Source organism: Coloeus monedula (genome assembly GCF_965178545.1).
Source record: "Coloeus monedula genome assembly, chromosome: 6".
Taxonomy (NCBI): Eukaryota; Metazoa; Chordata; class Aves; order Passeriformes; family Corvidae; genus Coloeus; species Coloeus monedula.
The window spans coordinates 30,360,120-30,379,691 of NC_138786.1; the positions used below are offsets into that span (position 1 = coordinate 30,360,120).

The window sequence follows — 19,572 nt, forward strand, 5'->3', positions numbered from 1 at the left end:
CTGACTTTCATATTTTGTGAGGCAACATCTGGCATAAAAAGTGATTGCAAATATGATCAGAGCTAGGAGATTTTCTTCTAGCAGTCTTCCAGCTGGCTTTATTCCCAGAAATCATCCCAATAGAAAAGAAAAATCCATTTGGCACCGTCTTCAGTTGCAATTACTCATTCTTCAGGTAGAACAGTTTCCCCTCTTGGGGAGGTTTTGTTGACATGGGATTCAGATGATGGGTTCTGAACTGCACTGGAACTGGTATGGCCTCTGTGGTTCTGGACAGATGCTCTCTGATGCCTAAGGAATTCATAATCCCAGCTCATGTTGTAAAAGAATAATAGAGTTTATCCCCTCCAAAGTCTAAACATATAGCTATAGGTATAACTTGAGGAATTTAAATGTAATCCTATCATTATGGGTAGTAGACTTCAGCTGCAGCCATTCACCGGTAATTAAGCAGAATTATTCATAAGGGGCTTTGGCCGAAGTCATGGCAGTGTTGGTGGCTCAGGTCATTGTTAAACAGTGTTAAAACAGCAGGGGCAACTCAGGCCTGGGCAACCTCCTGTGGACCTAATGTTGGTGAGTGATGCAACCCTGCCCATGTGTGTTCACTTTGCCTCCGTGAGTGGAATATTTGTCCTCCAGTTCTCCTGAATTCAAGAGCAGGCATCATAGGTTTAACATCTCTGCCTTTCTCCCCAGGCCATATTAGACACCAATGCAGGCTGAATGCAAAGGCCCCATATACATCCTTTACACTCCATAAGCATGGGTGTATGGATAACAAAACAAAGAAACGTCCAGATTCCAAATCCTGACCTCTCTCATGCTCCCTGATGTGCATCACTCCCAGATGAGAGCAGAAGCAGACAGCAAATCTCTTCCTTCTGTCTGCCAGCTCCTTGGCACAGTACCATCAGGCAAGACCAAGTACAATCTAGGAATGGAAAACTAGCTCATATTTAAATTGGAACATTAAATACTATATCCTAGAATACTATGTTCTGATGGCTTCTGATAGGCAAAGGAGGAGTGATGTGAGATTTTTGCAGTTCTAAAAATACCTAACCGATAAAATCCAAGCAGTGCTGAAGGTAGAAGTCATACAAAAAGAGAAAGAATCTTACTATTCAGCTAATACACACCTCAGATTAGTTAAAATGAAAATAATTTAAAATCTCCAGTCTTAATCTGACAGTTTGTTCTGTTTGATTCCACTTTGCATTTTACTTCCCTTGAAGAGTATCACCAGCAATGTCATACTTCCCACTGTTCTTCAGTAGCTTCATGTTGTGATTTCCAGGCTGTGTTAGAATAAATAGCACAGCTTGGAAACTGAAGCAGCATGGAAGACTGATCATTTGCTCAAAACCAACAGTTTTCAAGTAAATGAATGGGATGTAATTGCATTTTGGCTTCAGCTTGAAAATGTAACCATGCAGCATTAGGATGTAACCTTCCTGTTGAGTTTACACTCAATGGCACTTGCTTATTAGAGACTATTCTGGGTGACTGCACTATTTGTATATGGATAGTAGCTCATACACATGTAGTTTGTAGTCCTGCATGGCTCACTCCAGTGGTGTACTCAGACTTCTCATAACAAAAACATCCTCATACTAATTTCAGGTATTTTTTTACCTCATCTTAAGTTTGCCCTATGATCTTGGGGCCAAATCCTCCATGATTCACCGTGTGCAAAGGCTCCATAACTCCCCCACAACCCGTAAGTTCTCTAAAGAAGCAAGGCCTGACCAGAAGAACTGAGTGCCTTAGGTTCAACAGCCACATCTGGGGTTTGGTTTGTGCCAATATATGCCAACATTCTAATTGCTCCAGATATAACCACTGACAACAGAATATCCCAAAACCCAAATAAAATCTACTCTTACATCTATATTGTTTCCATGGAAATATGCAGTGACAAGTTTTTTCCCCCTCATTTTCTCTGCCAGCCTACCATATTTTTTTCAAACAGCCCTGGTAACTGACTAGGTTTACCCAAATACAAAACTATTGCAGATGTGCCAAACTTGCACAAAGCCAAATAGAGAGCTGTTCAGCTTGACTCCAAGAAGGCATCCATGCAGCAACACTGCTGCCAGTCCTTAATACAGAGAGAGACAACTCTCTGCAGATCCTTTCAGCCAAGGACCAACAAAATCTTTTAGTTACTGAGGACTAACTAGTTTCAGTGAGACAGCAAACAGCACACCCCATGGTGTTACCCAGCAAGATAAACACGAATAACAACTCACTGTCAGCACACTGGCCTTAGACTCCAGCTTTATATTAGAGTGAAAGATACAGTATTTGCAGTGCAAGTCTGTCCCCAGTGGCTGCCAAACATTTTGCTTCTGGCAGTAGCCCTCTGCATCACCCCCACCATATGTCACCATTCCCAGCTACCTCCTCACACCCCATCTCTTCTCTTCATCCCTGCTCTGTGCATCTGCCCCAGCCAGAAGCTCCATTTGCCTAGAGACTCCAATGAGGGTCAGCCACAGATGACAACATTAGGCAGAGCCTCTGGGCTGTGAGCGGTGGGAACGGTGCCTCAGCTTTGGGTGGTTACTTTGAAGTCTCTCAGGATGTTGTGCACTCACCACACCAGAACAGCCTGGCAGGGGGCTGCAGAGGAGGGAAGCCTTGCCCACATCTCCCCAGCAGGCCGTCTGCGGCAGCAGGAGCATCCTGCCACCCATGGAGGAAGGGAAAGGCAGGCTGTGCCAGTACTGCAGGCAAAGCAGAAGCACAGAGTGACAAAAACCAAAGGCAAAGCATGTGAAATGTAAAAAAGGAACCAACACTGAAATCTCACGGAGGACTTTGGCTTTTGTCAGGTTGTTACACTGACATTGTCGCATGCTGGGCTTTGGACCTTGGCTATCAGGCAAGCCCAATGTATAAAGTCAAATGGGACTTTATGTTCAGCATTATCACATAGCAGGTTGCAAAATCATTCAGGTGGATGAGCTGCAGGACTGTAAACAAAGGATTATGGCATGTGACAAGTGGCTGTTCAGAGGGAAAGAACCAGGGATACCACGGCGATGGGGATCAGTAAGACATTAGACTGAGTACCTCATTAAAGTTTTAAAATAATGCTTAAACCATCCAGCTGACAGAAAAAGGTTGTGCTGGAGAGGGTCTGGTGTATCCTGGGAGAGGGGCAGGAGCTGCATCTGGGCAGGGAAGGGACATATTTGGGCAGATGCTTGGTGCCTGTGTCCCAGCAGCAACTAGGAAAAGAAGGGCAATATGCCTGGAAGATACCAGCAAAAATTGTGTCAGAGGGCTCCTTACTCTCCTCTCCCCAAGGCTGTCACTTTCCCCTTATCTGCAGAGCTCAGGAAGGTGCAGAAATACTCTGGTGCAAAACCAGCAAGAGTCTAAGCAAGAGGGAACAGGCTGAGAGCTGACAATAGGTCAGGGTTTTCCCAAGAACGGTATAAACAGCCTGAGACAGAGAGTAGAAATTGCAAACTAGAGGAAGACAGGATTCAACCTGGAAAACAAAGGCTATTTAGCAAGGAGGAAATAATTCACGAACTAACATTCCTCTTGACAGAGGAAGGAAGAGTTCTGGAAAGTCAAACTATGTTGATCTAGCCTTAGGAGAGCTAGATAATTAGAGAAGGGGACACAAAGAAATTAGCTAGGGAGGAGGAAGGCAATGCTCCAGCACCAGGAATGAGCACACAGCTACCCTGCCAGGCAGCACAGAGCTCAGTGCTGGGCAGGAGCCCACTGCTAAGTTCAGGGCTGTGGCTACCATGAGAGTCTGACACACTGGGAGGAGACAGGTGACAGCTTCTTGTGCAACTATGGGAGATTGATTTGTGATGACAGTATGTGTTCTGTGTCTCTGAGGGGACATAGAAACAGTTTACAAACATTTGTAAGGCATACACCGAAGCAGGAGGGAGTGCAAATTACTTTGAGAAGACAAAACAAAGAGAGGGAAAACCAAAGCTGAAAGTAACTTAAAAGCTTTAACCAATGAGTGAAATAGTTCTCATGAAGAGAGCAGAGAAGAACTCAGGTATGGGCAGTTTTAAAGCTGGATGGGAAGAAAGTACTTAATACATGAGCAATGGAAGGCATATGGAAGAATTTGTCAAAGTGATACAAAAATTTCTACCCACTCAATCTGTAGTTCCAGTTTTCCACTGCCCTGCATCTCTTGCTATCATTAGTAGTGAGGCAAAACAGGAAAATGTTTATTAAAGGTAACCTTATAGTACTGCTCCACCTCAGCACACATATTTTTAGATGTATCTAGCCAACAGAGAATTAGGCTTTATAATTGTGTCTGGGAAAATGACTCACTAGCAGCGATCCACTTAAACTCCTCCAGTGATCTCCTCCTTCCCTATCCCAAATCTCCTTTAGTCTTGACGAGGTAGGGATATGATTCCATGTTTGGATAGTGTGTGGTAATGTCTCCTAAAGTCACATCCAGCTGCTTCTACAAATCTCCTGATAAATCCCTTTTTAACTACATTTGGGAGAGACCACTTACAGGACTCCCAAAGATCCACAAGGAAACCTGAAAAGATCAAGGCTCAAATACAGTCCCAATGAAGGCTGAAATAGCAGCCTGCCAAAAACTTGGAGGAGCCTACACCTTACCTGGCATATACACCTACCAGCTTAATATTTCCCATGAGGAGGGAACACAGCTATGGCTTGTAGCTATGGTGCTACAGCAAGTATTAATGGTTAGCCCCATCAGCCAGAAAGCTGGGCTCTTCAGACAGCAGAGAGCTGTTCCCTGGCCTGAGGATTTTTCTTGTGACTAATAACCAAACTCTGTAACTGTCCCCCGCAGACTATCATGACGATGAATGAATGAGATCAGACTAGTCAATATGGCTTATTGGTGGAGTTTGCTCACTTGCTGTGGATGCATCATTACCCTGTGCATTCATCAGCACCGGGATGAGCACAATTCAAAGTCTTTGCCTGTACAATATGAAATGACAACCAACCTGCAGCTCCTCAGCTTTCTGCTAAGAACTCCCAGGCCTTTTTGGGTCCTTCTGTTGCTCTGTATCCTTGTCCTGGGCCATCCTGGAAAGTCCTTTGGTGAGTATCATATCCTTCCGTATTAAAGCAAAGCATATTAAGCTGTACCTGCAGAAGTTAAATGAGAAATTGCTGAAAATCATTGACTTCATAACACAGTGACTAATGGTGCGTTTACTACTCCTGTCCTCTGCCTGAAAAAATCAGAGTTGCTCCACTAAGTGGCACAGATGCTCTGCACCTCCACAAGCAGCAGCGATCCTCTTTTGGCTGAATGGTATTTCCAGAGCAAAGCATTTCTCGACTGCATTGAGGCTGTTGAGCCCAGGATCCCTGTAGAAACCAGGGATATTTCAAAGTAACGGCAAGCACCATATTCAAAGTGGGTACTCAAAAAGGTGTACTGTATTGCCTGACACATCTCTGCATCAAGCAGTAACTTACACTGGCACAAAAGGGAATAAGGTTTCATGGTTGGAAACTGCATTGAACTGAAATCTGAGAGCTTTACCATTCCTTTCCAGCTCTGGCGTGAATTCCCTAGGTGGCCCAAGGCACCTTCATCTCCCTGGGGTTCAGTTTGCCATCTGTACAACTGGGTTAGCATCTCCTGCTCCTTCTTACACCCCTTTTATCTTTGTCTATATTAACGGTAAATACAGATGGGCTTGTTTGTGTGCAGGAACAGTGCAAAACAGGGGGCACAACCGTGAAAGTGCCGCTCATTTGGGGAAGGTCTGCAGGGAAAGACGTGAGCTCGGAGGGGCAGGTGCAGGGCAGGACGCACGGATGGAGGGATGCGCACACAGGGAGCGGGGGTGCCTGCAGGGAGGGACACGCTCCTCGCGGGCCGGGCGCTTACCCGCCACCCGAGCCAGCCCCGCACCGCGCCCGCCGCAGCAGCGCCCGGCCCGGCCCCTCGCGGCGGGGAGGCGGGGGCGGTTCCCCCGCCCGGCCGCAGCGCTGCCCCCGGCCCGGCCCGGCGCCGCCGCGGGGCTGCGGGGCGGGCTCCCCCCGCGCCCGCCTCCGCCCGCCCCCCGCGCGGGGCTGCAGCGGGCAGCGCGGGGCGCCGCAGCCTGCGGGCGGCCGCCGTGCCCGCCGCCGCCGCCCCGCAGGAGAGGGCGCCGCGTGGGGCCCGGGGTGCCATGGAGGAGCCGCCGCCGCCGCCCGCCTGATCCCCGAGGCCGCCGGCACCGAGACAAAGAGCGGGGCTGCGGCCGCGCCCGCCCGGTGAGTGCCGCGGGGGACCGGGACGGGCGGGGGGCTCCGTCTTGCGCCGCGGGCGGCGTCCCGGGGGTAGGTCTCGGTCCCGCTGCTAGCCCTGCCTGACACGCCTGAGCACCCCTTTCACCATTCAAGCGCGGACACCCTCGTCCGCCACTCCGCCAAGCCCGGCGCACCTAAAGCATCCTCGTTCATAGCCCGGCCACCCTGAGCCCAGACTGCCCTCCCGGCCCAGACACACGCCGTGCACCCCCAGCACCCCCGTTCCTTGCCGAACGATTCTGCGCCCACTGCCCAAACCTGCCGGAGGACTCTGAACGCCCCCCACGTCACCCCGAGCACCCCCATCACCCCAAACGCCCCCGCACGCACCACAGGGCACAATCCGCGCGTCCTAAAGACTCCCCCACCCCGCCCCTGTGCCCGACCGCCCAAACACAGCTCCCCGCCCCGGGCACCCCCGCCCCGGCCACTGTCCCTCCGCGCCCAACACCTCCCGCCACCTGCCCCATTCCTGCACAACCACAGCCCAAGCCCAGGCACCCCCGGTGCAGACCCCGCCGCCCCTTCCCAGCCGCTCCTCGCCCCTGCCCGGGGACACAAAGGGGTCTGTGCGCCCGCTGTCCGCCCGCTCACCCGCCGCCGCTCTCTGCCCGCAGGCCGAGCCATGGTGGAGCCGCCGGCCGAGCCTCCCCCGCAGCCCTGCCCGGCGCCCGGGGGGGCAGCGGGGGGAGAGCCGGCCCGTCCTGGAGAGCAGTCGCCGCTGCTGCACCTGGACCTGTACAACTTCGACTGCGCGGCGGCGGAGGGCAGCCGGTACGTGCTGACCAGCCCGCGGTCGCTGGAGGCCTGCGCCCGCTGCGCCGTGCGGCCCGTGGAGCTGCTACCGCGGGCGCTGGGGGACCTGCTGAGAGAGGCGCCCGGCCGCTCCATGCGGGTGGCCGCCGGCCTCTACGAGGCCTACGAGCGGGAGCGGCGCCGCAAGCTGCAGCAGTGCCGGGAGGAGCGGGAGAGGATTATCCGAGAGGAGAAGAGGCGGATCCTCGCGCCCCTCGGCAGCCTGCCGCCTTCGCCCGCCGCCCGCGTCTCCTCCCGGGCTGCGGCCGCAGCTGCCGGCGGGCCCCGGACCCATGGCGGGGGGAAGGCCAGGGCATCGAGGGGTGCCAAGGGCAAGAGCCACTCCCTGGACTCGCTGCAGAAGCGCCGCGAGGGTAGTTGGGGCAAGACCTCTTCGGAGTCGGGCGCTTCGTCGTCCTACAGCGGGGAGAGCCTGCGGGAGCGCGGGGGCAAGGTGGGCGGCCGGGGTCGGGGGGTAGCCGTCGCCAACGGGGCCCTGATGGGGCGCAGCTTCAGCCTGGGCGACCTCAGCCACTCACCACAGACTGCCCAGAGAGTCGAGAGGATCGTCAGGGAGGTGAAGAGGAAGAAGGGCCTCTCAGAGGTGCCTGAGAGAGACAAGAAGATCGCAGCGCTGATGATCGCCAAGCACCAGGAGGCCAACCTCCTGCGGGAGCAGCGGCAGGCAGCCCATTTGCAGTGGGACAGCCAGCGGCGCCTGGCTGAGCAGCGGAAGGAGCAGGAGGAGAAGGACAAGCAGAGGGCTCTCCTGCAGGGTCAGCGGATGTGGGAGAGTCAGGTGGAGAAGCGGCGAGGGAGACTGAACCAGGAGCAGGAGGAAGCCACCCTGCTGAAGCAGAGGCAGCTCCTGGTGTGTGAGGAGAGGTGGCGGGAGCAAGCAGAGAAGCAGGAGCGGCTGCGGAGGGAGAAGCTGGAGAGGGCCATCAAGGAGGACAAGCAGAAAAAGCTCCATCAAGAGCTCAGCCTGAAGGCAAAGGAGGAGGTCAAGAAGGAGCACCAGGAGCGAGAGGAGCAGCTCCTGCAAGAGAAGCTGTCCACAGCTGCACAGAAGAGGCTGAGGAAGGAGGTGCAGTTGCAGAAGGAGAAGAGACTGTTCAACCAAGCAGAGAAGCTGAAGCACGAGGCCTTGCTCAAGGAACTGGCCAAGCAAGAGGCAGAAGAGAAGGAAATGCTGAAGGCATCCCTGAAGATGAGTTTGACAAAGGCTCAGGAGAACTATGAGCAGCTTGTGGAGAAGAGGAACCAGGAGCTGAGGGAGAAGGCGAGGCGTGAGGACATGCAGATCCAGAGAGCTAAACTGGCAGCAGAGAAGAAGGAAAGAGAGCAGAAGGAGCACTTGGAAGCACTGGCTAGAGAGACAGAGAGAAAGCTCCAGCATGCTGCCCAGGTGGCTGAAGAGGCTGTTCAAGAAAAAGCTCGCAAAGTGGTCTTGAGCCGTCTGGAAAAGGAAAAAGTGCAGAAAATGAACAAGCAAAAGGTGGAACAGTATGAGGACTTACGGCGCAGGGAGATTCTCCTCTCTATAGAGAGGAAGCTGGAGAGAAGTGAGCAGATCTTCAAGGAGAAGAAGACTGTCTTAGAAAATGCCAGGTCTGTTGCTCGAGCATCATTCCATGTCCGGGAAAAGGTTCGGGAGGAGACAAATGTGCGCACCTTTGACAAGATGGCCTTCGAAGCAGAACTGCATGCTCACCTTAGTAAGAAATGAAAGATCTTGCCATGGATGAGTGAGGATCCACCACTGCTTGTCCATCTTAATGTGACAGAAAGCTCCTCGGCATGAGCGTTTAAAAAACAATGAAAATAACATCCACCCTAATTTCTTATTTTGGGGGAGCAGGGTACCGCACAAAAATGTGGCAGCTATTTCACATACTGTTTTAAATACATTTTTCGTTCTGGGTGTGTTTTAAAGACTGACCTCAGTCATCTTCATAAAGAGGAAGCAAGTTTTTGTGTCCTCCAACCCACAAGCACATGCATTTTCTCAGAGAGGGCTGCAAAATCTGCTTGAAGCCTCTGCGTTACTGATTGTTTACACCCGAGATGACTACAGCTGCACTTTCCATCTGGAAATGCAAACAGAGGTTTCTGACTACTAGAGCCTGCTGAATAAGAACTAAAACCCCCCAAGCTGATTCTGCCTGGAGTGATGGGTTAAAGTTACGGGACTGCATTTTCAAAGCTGCTGCACTCCCATTCTGAAGGTGAGGAAGGCTGGAGTACAGGATGCCATATGCGCTGGGTGCCCCTTGGCTGCCGCTGGTACCGAGCTAGGGAAAGCGCAGATGAAGGCCATGTAAGCAGACATCATGATCAGAGCTGGGAAGAAGCTGTCTGAAAGTGCTCACAAACACAATTTTGGTTTTGCTGTTTGTAACTCTTACCCCTCCCAGGTATCTTCATCACTCCATCTCCTTTCCCAGTTTCTCTTACAAACATCTGTAGAATTCCTTCTTTTCTTTTGGAGGAGGGAGAAAAGGAGAGAAATTAGTGGACAGTCCACAAACTGACAAGCACCCACACAAGCTACTTGTTCATTAAGTTAAAAAAATGAAGGAACCTGTGGAATCTGGATTTTGGGGGAAAATACGGAGGTCACTTGTGAGTGGAAATCACCACCCTCAGGAATTCTCAGAGCTCAAGAAGACCCTCGGCCACCTTATCCAGTTTGCCCTATCTTGAGCAGGAGGTTGGACCAGATATCCTCCAGAGTTCCCTTCCAACCTTATAGTTCTCCTGAGCTGCATACAGTGAGACATCCACCCAGCTCTTATCATTGTCTACTGATCAGGGCAGCATTTCTCTGTCCACTGGTGCTAAGAGTTGTATTCTTATACAGAGCACAAGAAAAAGTAGATGCACAAAATAAGGTACATTACAGATTCTCTTAGGTGAGGATCATGTCTTTTTTATAAGAGTTAACTCGAAACTGTTTAGAGGGAGCTAAGTCCTTCTGCAATTAAGTACACCAGAAATGTGAAAAGCCTACCTGTGCCCTGTGCACAGCATTCAAGTACAACGGTGTTCTGCTCCAGGCTTCCACATTTACTCTTTGTTGAGTTGGAGTTGCAAGCACACATCCAAAGCAGTCACTTTGCTTTTCTTTTTCTGGCTCTGGGCAGCATCAGCTCTCTGTTCCACCATCCGTGACGCCGTATTGGATTGCTCTGGTGATAGCAGTCAGATCTGGAGCATGGAGGAGAAGCAGCAAGAACAGACAGGATCTTGTTTCTTTGCAGATGTCTCTGACGTACAACACAGTAGAAGAGAAAACCAGAAGAAGGTTGACATATGGCACAGAGATGCAGTCTCGCATGCGTAGATTTCTGGTAGAAATTACCAGAATTTCCCAGGAGGTAACAGCAGGTCAAAACCCTCCTAGAAGGCTTTAAAGAAGGTGTTAAGCAAACAGTAATAGCAACAATAGACCAAATACACCTTGGTGCCCTGCAAGGCTAGAGACATTACACAAACAGTGTTGAAAATGAAGAAGTAGGTATTTTTTTTATTTTTATAGAACTTGCTCTTCTTTGAGTAATGGTACAGTTGGTGGTGTTAAGGGCAGGCAGCATGAAAGTAGGAATTAGGGCACCTGAGCAATGTTTGCTCTGTCAGCCATTGGCTCACTGTGTAATGCCAGGCAAGTCCCCAGAGGCTGGACTTGCTCCTGTTGATATAAACAGAAGCGGAGTTCGGCTCTTGGGGTTGCTGGGACTCACAGGAATTAGTAAGACTTGGCTTGGCAAAGCACTTCAAAGACTTTGAACAAATGTTGCTTACAAAGCACAAAGTAATATTTATTTATTTATTTATTTGAGTGGTTATCAAAGTAAAACATCCCTTGGTGAAAAGCATTAATTAACACCAAAATCTGGTAGCTGTGGACAGGACAGCTGCATTACTGTTTCCAGCAAGGAGGCTGTCCCCTCACCCTCGTCCTCAAAGCAGCAATTAGAACAATGAAACAAATCCTGCTGTAACACTGGACAAGGTCCTTGAAAAAACACAGACTTCTCCACGTGTTGTCCATGCCGCAGTGATCTATGCGTGCCCTTGTAGCAGCAAAGACCTAGAAAAGAGATGGCCAGTCGCCCAAATCCAACCAGTGCAAAACTGCCCTTGCTCTCTGCACTAGAGTTGGGATAAAACCTGCAGTGACTCCAGCATAGCCAATGTTTGATCTGGTTTGTACCCTTTGGGGCTGCAGAGAAAGCCTGCCAGCATGGCTATGAGGGCTTTTGCTTCCTGTGTCATTGCACTGTGGTTGAAATTCACTGCTGGGTTCATTTAGCAGAGGGGAAAATGGGGAGAGCTGGGAAACAGCAGAAAGAAGGCAAAGAGTGCTGGGTGAATGAGCAGGCAGCCTCTAACTGGAGCAGTATTTTTACCCATAAGCTCTACTGCAATCTACCTGAAGACCGTCCAAACCTCCCTCTGACAAGGGCATTCCCAGACTGAGAACATTCTGCAGCCCAGGAGACACATCTTGGCCACTGACTGTAATTACACCTGGGGTCCATCTTGCTGCTTACTGAGTTTGACAGCTTGGGGCTACAGCTGACCTAATCAACACAAACCTACATGATGGTAATTGGACTGGCAAACTAGTGTTCTTATACTGTGCAGTGTACAGCTGAAGTTTTGAATGTGCAATCTGAGAAAAAATATTTTTTTTTCAAAAGACATTAATCTGTGTATGGATATTTTTTATTTCTGTTGTACTTTAAGTCCAAATTCTGTGAAATTCAGTTGAGTTTATGAGTTTAAAATTGCAGCATGGAAAATTTAAGTCAGCAGTTTGGGTGAGAGGTATTTCTTGGGTCTGCTTATGCTTCTGTTTATTTGAGAAGGAATTCTGCTGCTGGATTTCTCTAGGAACAGAAATTAAACCCTGGGTCACACATCAAAAGTATGGCCCTTTTAGATAGGGATTATTTGGTGTTTTTGCTGTTGAGCTGCAGGCTAGGGAGAACTAAAAATCAAAGCAAGCAACACGGAGGAGAAGCACTTAGAAGACTAAGGAGCAGTTTCTTTTGGCTGAGCTCTGGAGGAATTTTGGAACACAATGGAACACATTTTGCATGTTCAGAATCTGTCTTGTTTATGTGGATTGTCTAGTTTTTAACTGCAGCTGGGCTGAAACTGGAGCCCTTCAGTGCCAGATAGAGTGCCACCAATCTTATCTGCATGCTTCCTCTTCACACAAAATTAATCACTAAAACACAAATCTCTCTGTCAAGGTTGAATTTGGCAGATACGTTGAAAAGCTATTAGGAGGAACAGCTACAACACCACTAGTTAATATTTTACAAGGTAAATTTTAAGCCAGTTTATATAAATTCTTTCACCACATGAATAAGAGGGATGCGAGGATTAGATTTCTCGCCTTGGTTACCTACTATTTTTCTCTTAGGATGCTTATGGAGCTCCAGGATAACTCTGCTAAAATTTCTCCAATACCAGGGAAATTCTGTTTGCTGAACAAACGCTGAATATGCAGTGCTCACAGGTTTGAGAGGGGACTTAGTTTGATGTGCATGTCTTTATTAAGCCAAGGCTGGACAGGGAGATGTGGGAAACACAGAATTTGCAATACATAGTCAGCCAGGCTTATCATATCCTACCCGAGGATGGCTTCTCATTGCTTCAGTTGTTGCATCCAAGAAAGACTTGCGTTCGGCTGTGGGCGTTCTTCTCCTGCTGGTAAAGACAAAAATGTAATAGTTGAAATGCCATTTTGAACATGGTTTTTTGGTTTGGGCTTTTTTTGGTTGGGGTTTTGTTTTAAAGAAGATGCAGGGAAATGTAAGGATGAGATACAAAGCTAGTTAGATGCAGCATATTATGAATGGTAACTGTGTCTTCACACATAGTTCTGCTCTGTGGACCTGGGACTGTGCTGATGCTTAGTAGAGCAGCCACTACATCCAGGAGAGCAGGGGTGCTCTGGGAAGTGCTCTGTGATCTGTTCTCACATCACACAGGCTTCCTTCAAAGCAATCAAATGTAAGCTGTAATGCTTTGCTGAGTCAAGTGCCCAGGGAATTTAGTTTGTTAGGATTGGACTTAGCCTTCATAGTTGTAAAAGAAGGCTGTTTTAGGCAAAGAAGAGGAAGACACTGGCTTAGCCCTTCTGGAAATCAGCCCCGAGACAGCTGCTTTGCAGCACAGCTCAGGGATGTTATGGTGTGAGCTGACGGAGCCCTAATACAACTGCTTGTGGGAGTGCAGCCCCACCAGTTCTTGGCAAGCAAGTAGCACCCCCTGTAAAGAGCCAGTATGGAGGCACAGTAAGAAAATCATAATGCTTCTTGCTTCTAGGCAGGCAGCAGCTCTTGCCTCCTTTTTGGTGAGATACTAGTAGGTGATGTTTTGAAGAGAAAACACTGGGAAGAAGAGAAAAAATGCAAAGCTCTTGCACACAAGACACCTGGAAACAAATTTGCCATTTATGGAGAGCATCCAGCGCTCTGGGGATGCCAGCCTTCAGAGCCTTCATAATGGAATATGCCCCACATCCCACATGCATCTTAGGACATGAAAAAAATACAGTTCTAGGTCTGACTTCTTTGTCCTTAGCCCGTTCTTTGAGCATGCATCTTTACTGTGAAACATTACCTTGTTTTTGTAAGATTCTAGTCTGAAAGGACCCAAGTCTTTCTCTGGTAACTTTGCCCTTGCCTCCTGCATCTCTGCCATTCAGCAAGGAATCCTCTGCATTACAAAACCACTCTGGCAGTAAGAATCATCCTGTATTACAAAACTGAACTGCCAGTGCTATTTTGTTCTTACGTGCTTTACACAGCTCCCTGCATCTAATCTCAGGACCTGGCTGTGAGGTAAACTAGTTATCGCCCCCAGCCTAAGTACAAGCAAACTGAAGCAGAAAGAACTGATGTGATTTGCCCCAGGCCATGTTGGCCTCCCTGATCTAGCTGGAGCTCTCACTCATGTTCTCCCTAAGCCCCAAGCACTCCTCTAATTAACCTCTCCTGGTTCCAGTGGAGGGATATTTCCCTGAGCCCCTGCTGTGGCAGCTCCCCTGACTCCTGATCTGCAGCTGATACTTCATTGAGGATAGAGGTTTTAAGCCATCACTTCTGGACATTGCCCCCAAACCCTGAAACACTTTTAAATGGGGGGCCTGAAGGTTAGATAAGGCTGCACTGGGAGCCCAGGACAGGGGCAGGGTGAGAGGTAGGTGCATTGGCAGAAATGGGCAGGAGCTACAGATGGAAATGCTAAATGAGTGAGTAAACATGGACTGAGCATCGTTATACCATCCTGGATAGCTAGAATCACTTAGATCTCTATGTATGACAGCATACAGTAACACTTTCTTTCAGCACATTAAAATTTTGGGGCCCAGTTCATCCCATTAGTTTCCTCTCTAGGGCAGCAGAGTTATTCCAGGAGTGAATACAGCCTAGATATATTAAACTTTTCATGATTTATGTAAATCACAGTGGCTTGGCAGAGCTTATGCTTTCAAGAGCTTGGTGGAAATTTCCTCCTGCCTGAGCAGTACCCAGGCAGTGGGATGGGAGGGTCACATATCAGTTGATATTTTTAGACTGGGTGACAAATTTGTCAATACCCTGGTGCTGGACACTGTGTTCCTGGATGTTTACAAAGCAGCGTCTGCTTAAGCAGCTCAGTGCAACTGAGAGGAAGAGCAGCTGGCACAGAAGTACCTTGTCAGACAGCAAGCTAAACAGTGGAGAGTAAGAGATTTGGCTCTTTGTCTGTTGGGTGCTACTGGGAATGTTTTGGTTTGTAGGAGGGTGATGTGATAATTTAGTCTCTTTTTTAATCACCTCCAAAGTAAGCTGTGCTATTTTTGGCAATTATTTAAAGATTTATAAGAGACTGGAAAATAAATGAGGAAGGGAGTACAAAACACAGATGTGTAGGTAAAGCTGGAAGCCATTTTCCTTTCCCTCCTGAAAGAAGCCAGCAGGTGAGAGTTTTTTTAAGTGCCCCTTTGCATGCAATTTCTTAGACCCTAGGAGGGGACCACTCTGTTCACAAGCTTTTCTACTTACACACCTGTCTGCTAACAAGACAGGCTTCATGTTTACCTCCCAGCAACAGCTGTTTCTTCAGATTTCCAGGAGAAGGTGAGATCCATGAGCTGGCACTATTTTCACTGTAGAGGGACCACTACACAGCCATGTGGGGGGTCCACATCTGAAATGAACCCTGATGGAAGAGTGGTACTGTGTTCTCATCAAGGAATTTCAGCAGCCCTCATCCAGACATTGTAGGAGCCTCTGCACCATTTTCAGCTCCCACCTGAAGCTGTCAAGCTGTCCTTGTTTCCTAGTTTGATTCTGAGGCTCCTGCTCCCATTGCCTGCAGCTAGGTACCTGGGGAGCTGACCACAGGGTGCAGCCAAGTCTCCACTTGTCTGCAGAGGCTTTAAGAAAACTAATTTGCCCTGCTCTTCCTTAAACTGGGACATCTGTACACAAGCAACTACAGGAACTGTCTGAATCTGGGCTTTGGGTGGCGTAGATTGAAAACCTACAGAAGAACTGTGGTGTTGTGGCATAGCAAAGGGATGCTACTGTTTTATTTTTAGTTATCAACACTGCTGCTAATTTGCTTCCCTTGCATTGCTTTCCCAGACAGTACCATGAATGGGGCAAGCATTAACAGCCCCAGAGGAAGTTGTTAGCTGTTGCCCTCCCTGCTTACACCAGTGCTTGGCATGGGAAGCAGTGTCTCTTCTTGCCCAAAAGGGAGGCTTTCCTTTCTGCAGTCATCATCACGTCATGCACAGGTGCTCTGGGGACAGGCTGGCATCCTAAGATTCATCTATCCTATCACCACTGTCACGAGCTTCTCTTTATGACCTGCCAGTAAATTCATGTTTAGCTCATGTAGGTCAGCATGACCTGTCATGACAGGAATTTTAGATATGCTGTAACAGCTGTAAGTCATGATGTTGCTTTTTCTCTTATCAGTTTCACCTACTGCTGCTCAGGAGGAAGTAAAGCCAGGGAGGATTGTTTCAGTAAACCAGAGGTGGCCCGCCTGCTCTCAGAAAATGCTAGGCAAGCTGAGGGCTTCAGGGCTTTATACAATGCTAGAGCACCTGACATCTTAGGTTAGCTGTAAATAACTCCATATCACTTTTCATGGTAGCTGTCACTCCAACTTACATCTCTTGGGTGCTGTGAGTCCTAATATTTTCCAGGCAGAAGGCACTCTGTCTTGTAACAGAAGTTTTCTGCAATTCCTACAATATTTCAAAGAACCTGCACAATCTGTTTGCAGAATCGGGTATTTCAATGCATTTTACTTACAGTTCCATCAAAAAAATTGTAGAAGTAGAGATTCCTGAAGGCAATGATGTTCACACCCAGAGCTACTGTCCTCTCTAAGTATCTCTGATCAGACTGCACTGTGCTACTCCAAGAGATTTCCTGCAGCTCCTGCCGTCTCTGGGAAACTGCAGATCCCTCCCTGCAAAGACACTGTACTATAATGTAGATGCCACATGATTCAGTCACAGCCTGCGAGTCCCCAGATGCACAGAAAATTTGCTGTAAGCTACCAGGGGAATTTCTGCAGAGTCTCCTGGAATCCGCAGGGCCCCTTCCACGCATCCTGACGCCGGTGCTGTATCAACTCCCATGCTGTACAGTACCTGCTGACCCAGTAATGCTGTCTGAGTCCTCTCCATGGCAACGCACTGCAGTGTCCTCAGGTACAGGGAGGCATCCTGCAAGCAGGCAAGGCTGGCCAGGGACTCAATGTATCAGATGTTTTGAGAATAATTTTAGCATAGGTTTTTTCTGTGGGGAAATTTGCGGCACAAATGCAAAGCGAGAAAACTTCTCCCCAGAGGAAATGAAAGAATGTGTGAAGAAGAAAGAAATAACAAAATGAGTTATTCATATATCCTTAAAATCATAGGACACATAGTTTATATGTCTCATGCAACAGATTTACATGGCCAAGCAGTTTCACACATTTTAGATACCCCCAGGGAATGAAGAATGGTGGAAAGTACTTAAAACCTCAGGTAAGAAAGGAATTATGTTTTCCAGCAAGGGTTGGGGTTGGCCAGAGTGGAAAATTGTAGAAAAACTGTTCTAGACATCTCCAACTTTGATGGCTCTCATACCACTACAGCAAAGAAACTAGTCCTGAATGCATGGTGGGAGTAAGGATGGAAAAGAGAAGCCTGGGGTAAGCACATAGAGGACTTAAACAAATGTATGATGAATTGTGAATTTTTTTAGGTCTGTTGAAGGCTCCTCCATTACAGTAGCAGAGAAATGCCTTCTGGAGCACCCCAACCCAGTGGCTTCCTCTGCTGCAGGCCTGCATGGGTGCTGCTCCAGGCATCTGTCAGGCAGCAGCCCACAATGTAAGGAAGGAGCCTGAGCTTAACCACCACCCTTTGGGCTCTAGGGCAGCAGCCAAGTGTGACCAGGGTTCTCCTGTGAAGCAGAGGGCGATGAGGAGCACTTCTTTTAGTATTTGAATCTGGGCTGGCAGTGAAAGGATTTTACCGTGTGTCAGTGGTAGGATCAGGAGGATGAGCTAAGAAGAGGTATGTATCTCAAGACCACAGGATGAAGAAGCACACTGTTTTAATTCTGCTTTTTTTGGAGGGGGGGCTGAATTGGGGTTTTTTTGGTTGGGTTTTTTGGTTGGGGTTTTTGGGGGGTTTTTTGGTTGGTTTTGTTCTGTTTGTTTTCTTTTAAAGTTGTTCAGTTTTTTCTTCCTTAAAGACCAAATTTAATGTCAAACTGCCAGAGTTTGCCGGAGACCCACAGCATGCCCATAGTCCAGTTCTCATTAGGGAACTGGATTGCTGGCTGCCAGTGTTTCCCAAAGACCAGATCCATCCCCGCCTTTATTTGTAAGCAACCATTTCGATTTAGTCACCAGACCCGGGATCAGTTCCTGCCTGCTCATGTCAATTGCCCAAGGGCAAGCGCATGGTCGCAACTAGCACATTCCTGTGTCCAACAGAGGTGGCGCCACAGCCAGAGGTAAAATGAGGCTGGGGCTGTTTCCAGAGAGAGCAGGGACCTTCTGAAAGGGAAAAGCCAGATTAAAGGGGAATCGTAATCCTTAACTATGCAGTGACAGCCTGGGAAGAGAGGATTGCTCAAAAACCCCAAGGGTCTTCCCACTAGAATGGTGGTGCCTCAGTGTTGGCAAGCTGGATGTGGGCTCATGTGTCCATCTTCTCCTTCTCTGGCAGGAGCAAGAAACAGAATTACAGCAAAAAGCAGGGGACAGAAGTCTGGCTGTGGGGATGAAACCTCCTAGGTGAGACCTTGTCAGTCAAAGCTCGCCCCGAATTCACTTGCAGACAGAACCCTAAATACCACTGGAAGAGTGAGCTTCAAACCTCAGTTTGTACAACCTGAAACCTGGTCATGCACCCATGCTCGGATGCATTTGCTGCACTTGCTTGGATATAAGGCAGGCTGGTGGGGCTTTCCAGTATGCCAGCTGCATGCTTTACAGCCATCTCCCAGCCACAGCTTTGACGCAGCGGGAAAGGTTGTAGCTCATTCTTTCCCAGTTCAAATCAGCAGGATTAGTTGTTTATTCAGGAGTCCCTTCCCCCACCGACAGAATGAAGGCAAAATAATTATAAACCTTCTTTCTATATATGCCAGCTAGCAGACAGGATCAGTAAGCAAAGGGACTCCCTGATTTCTGACATGCCTAAGCCCTCAGACGACTGTGGGGTTTTTGCACCATATGGCTTTATCACTTGACAAAATAGTGCCCTAGATAGGCTGGTTGTTTTCCAGTCTGCCACCAAATAACTTAGGAGGATGGGCACACACAGCCACAGTTTCTGCATTGTTGCCACCATTTCTGAGGTATCCAGACCTATTGGAAGCCACTGTATTTTTGCAGCCCCTTCTGCCCCCCCTCCAGGAGCAGCTACCAAAGGGATTAAACACGGCATGTTATCTACTGCAGTGGCTTAATCACTAAGCAAAGCACTCATCCCCTGACCACAAGGTCAGGGAATTATCTTCCTGACAGATAACGCAGCCAAGGCTTGGAACAAAATGACGAGCTGAACTGTCATTGCAAGCCCACAGGCCACAGCATTATTGCTGTTTCTGGGGAAGTAATGCTGCTAAGATGCTATGAAAGTGCAGCGTGACTCTTCCCACCTGCCCCAAAATGTCTTTTGGTGTCCGGGGAAGATAAACACAGCAAAAATGGTATTCAGTTTTGGGTACATACATCCTCCTCTCTTAAACACCCCTTATTCCAAACCTGTCCGTCTGCGAGCAAAAGGTTTTGGTGGTTGGATGTTTTTGGCACCATGTACTAAAGAGACTGAAGAACTAACTGAACACTACGACTGGGCCAGAAGAGAAGTGACCTTGGGAGAAACATAATGTATCTAGAAATGCAGTTTCAGAGGGCATAGGTTCTACACATCAGTTTCAGCAGAAGGTGGGA

General features: G+C 48.7%; 2 protein-coding genes across 2 annotated transcripts in view; one reads left to right on the forward strand and one right to left on the reverse strand.

The window, feature by feature from the left end:
- SUSD6 (sushi domain containing 6) overlaps nucleotides 1-7,026 on the reverse strand; it is a 95,670-nt gene extending 88,644 nt beyond the window's left edge. The window contains exons 1-2 of the mRNA XM_082283686.1: nucleotides 6,889-7,026; nucleotides 4,992-5,136 (exon numbers count right to left, since the gene is read on the reverse strand). The gene's annotated coding sequence lies outside the window, so the exon portion shown is untranslated. The remainder of the gene's footprint in view (nucleotides 1-4,991; nucleotides 5,137-6,888) is intronic.
- CCDC177 (coiled-coil domain containing 177) lies at nucleotides 6,094-11,851 on the forward strand. Its single transcript, XM_082283684.1, has 2 exons — nucleotides 6,094-6,258; nucleotides 6,912-11,851. Exon 2 carries the CDS (start codon nucleotides 6,920-6,922, stop codon nucleotides 8,816-8,818), a length of 1,899 nt encoding a protein of 632 aa, XP_082139810.1. The 5' UTR covers nucleotides 6,094-6,258; nucleotides 6,912-6,919; the 3' UTR covers nucleotides 8,819-11,851.
- Nucleotides 11,852-19,572: the final 7,721 nt, after the last annotated feature.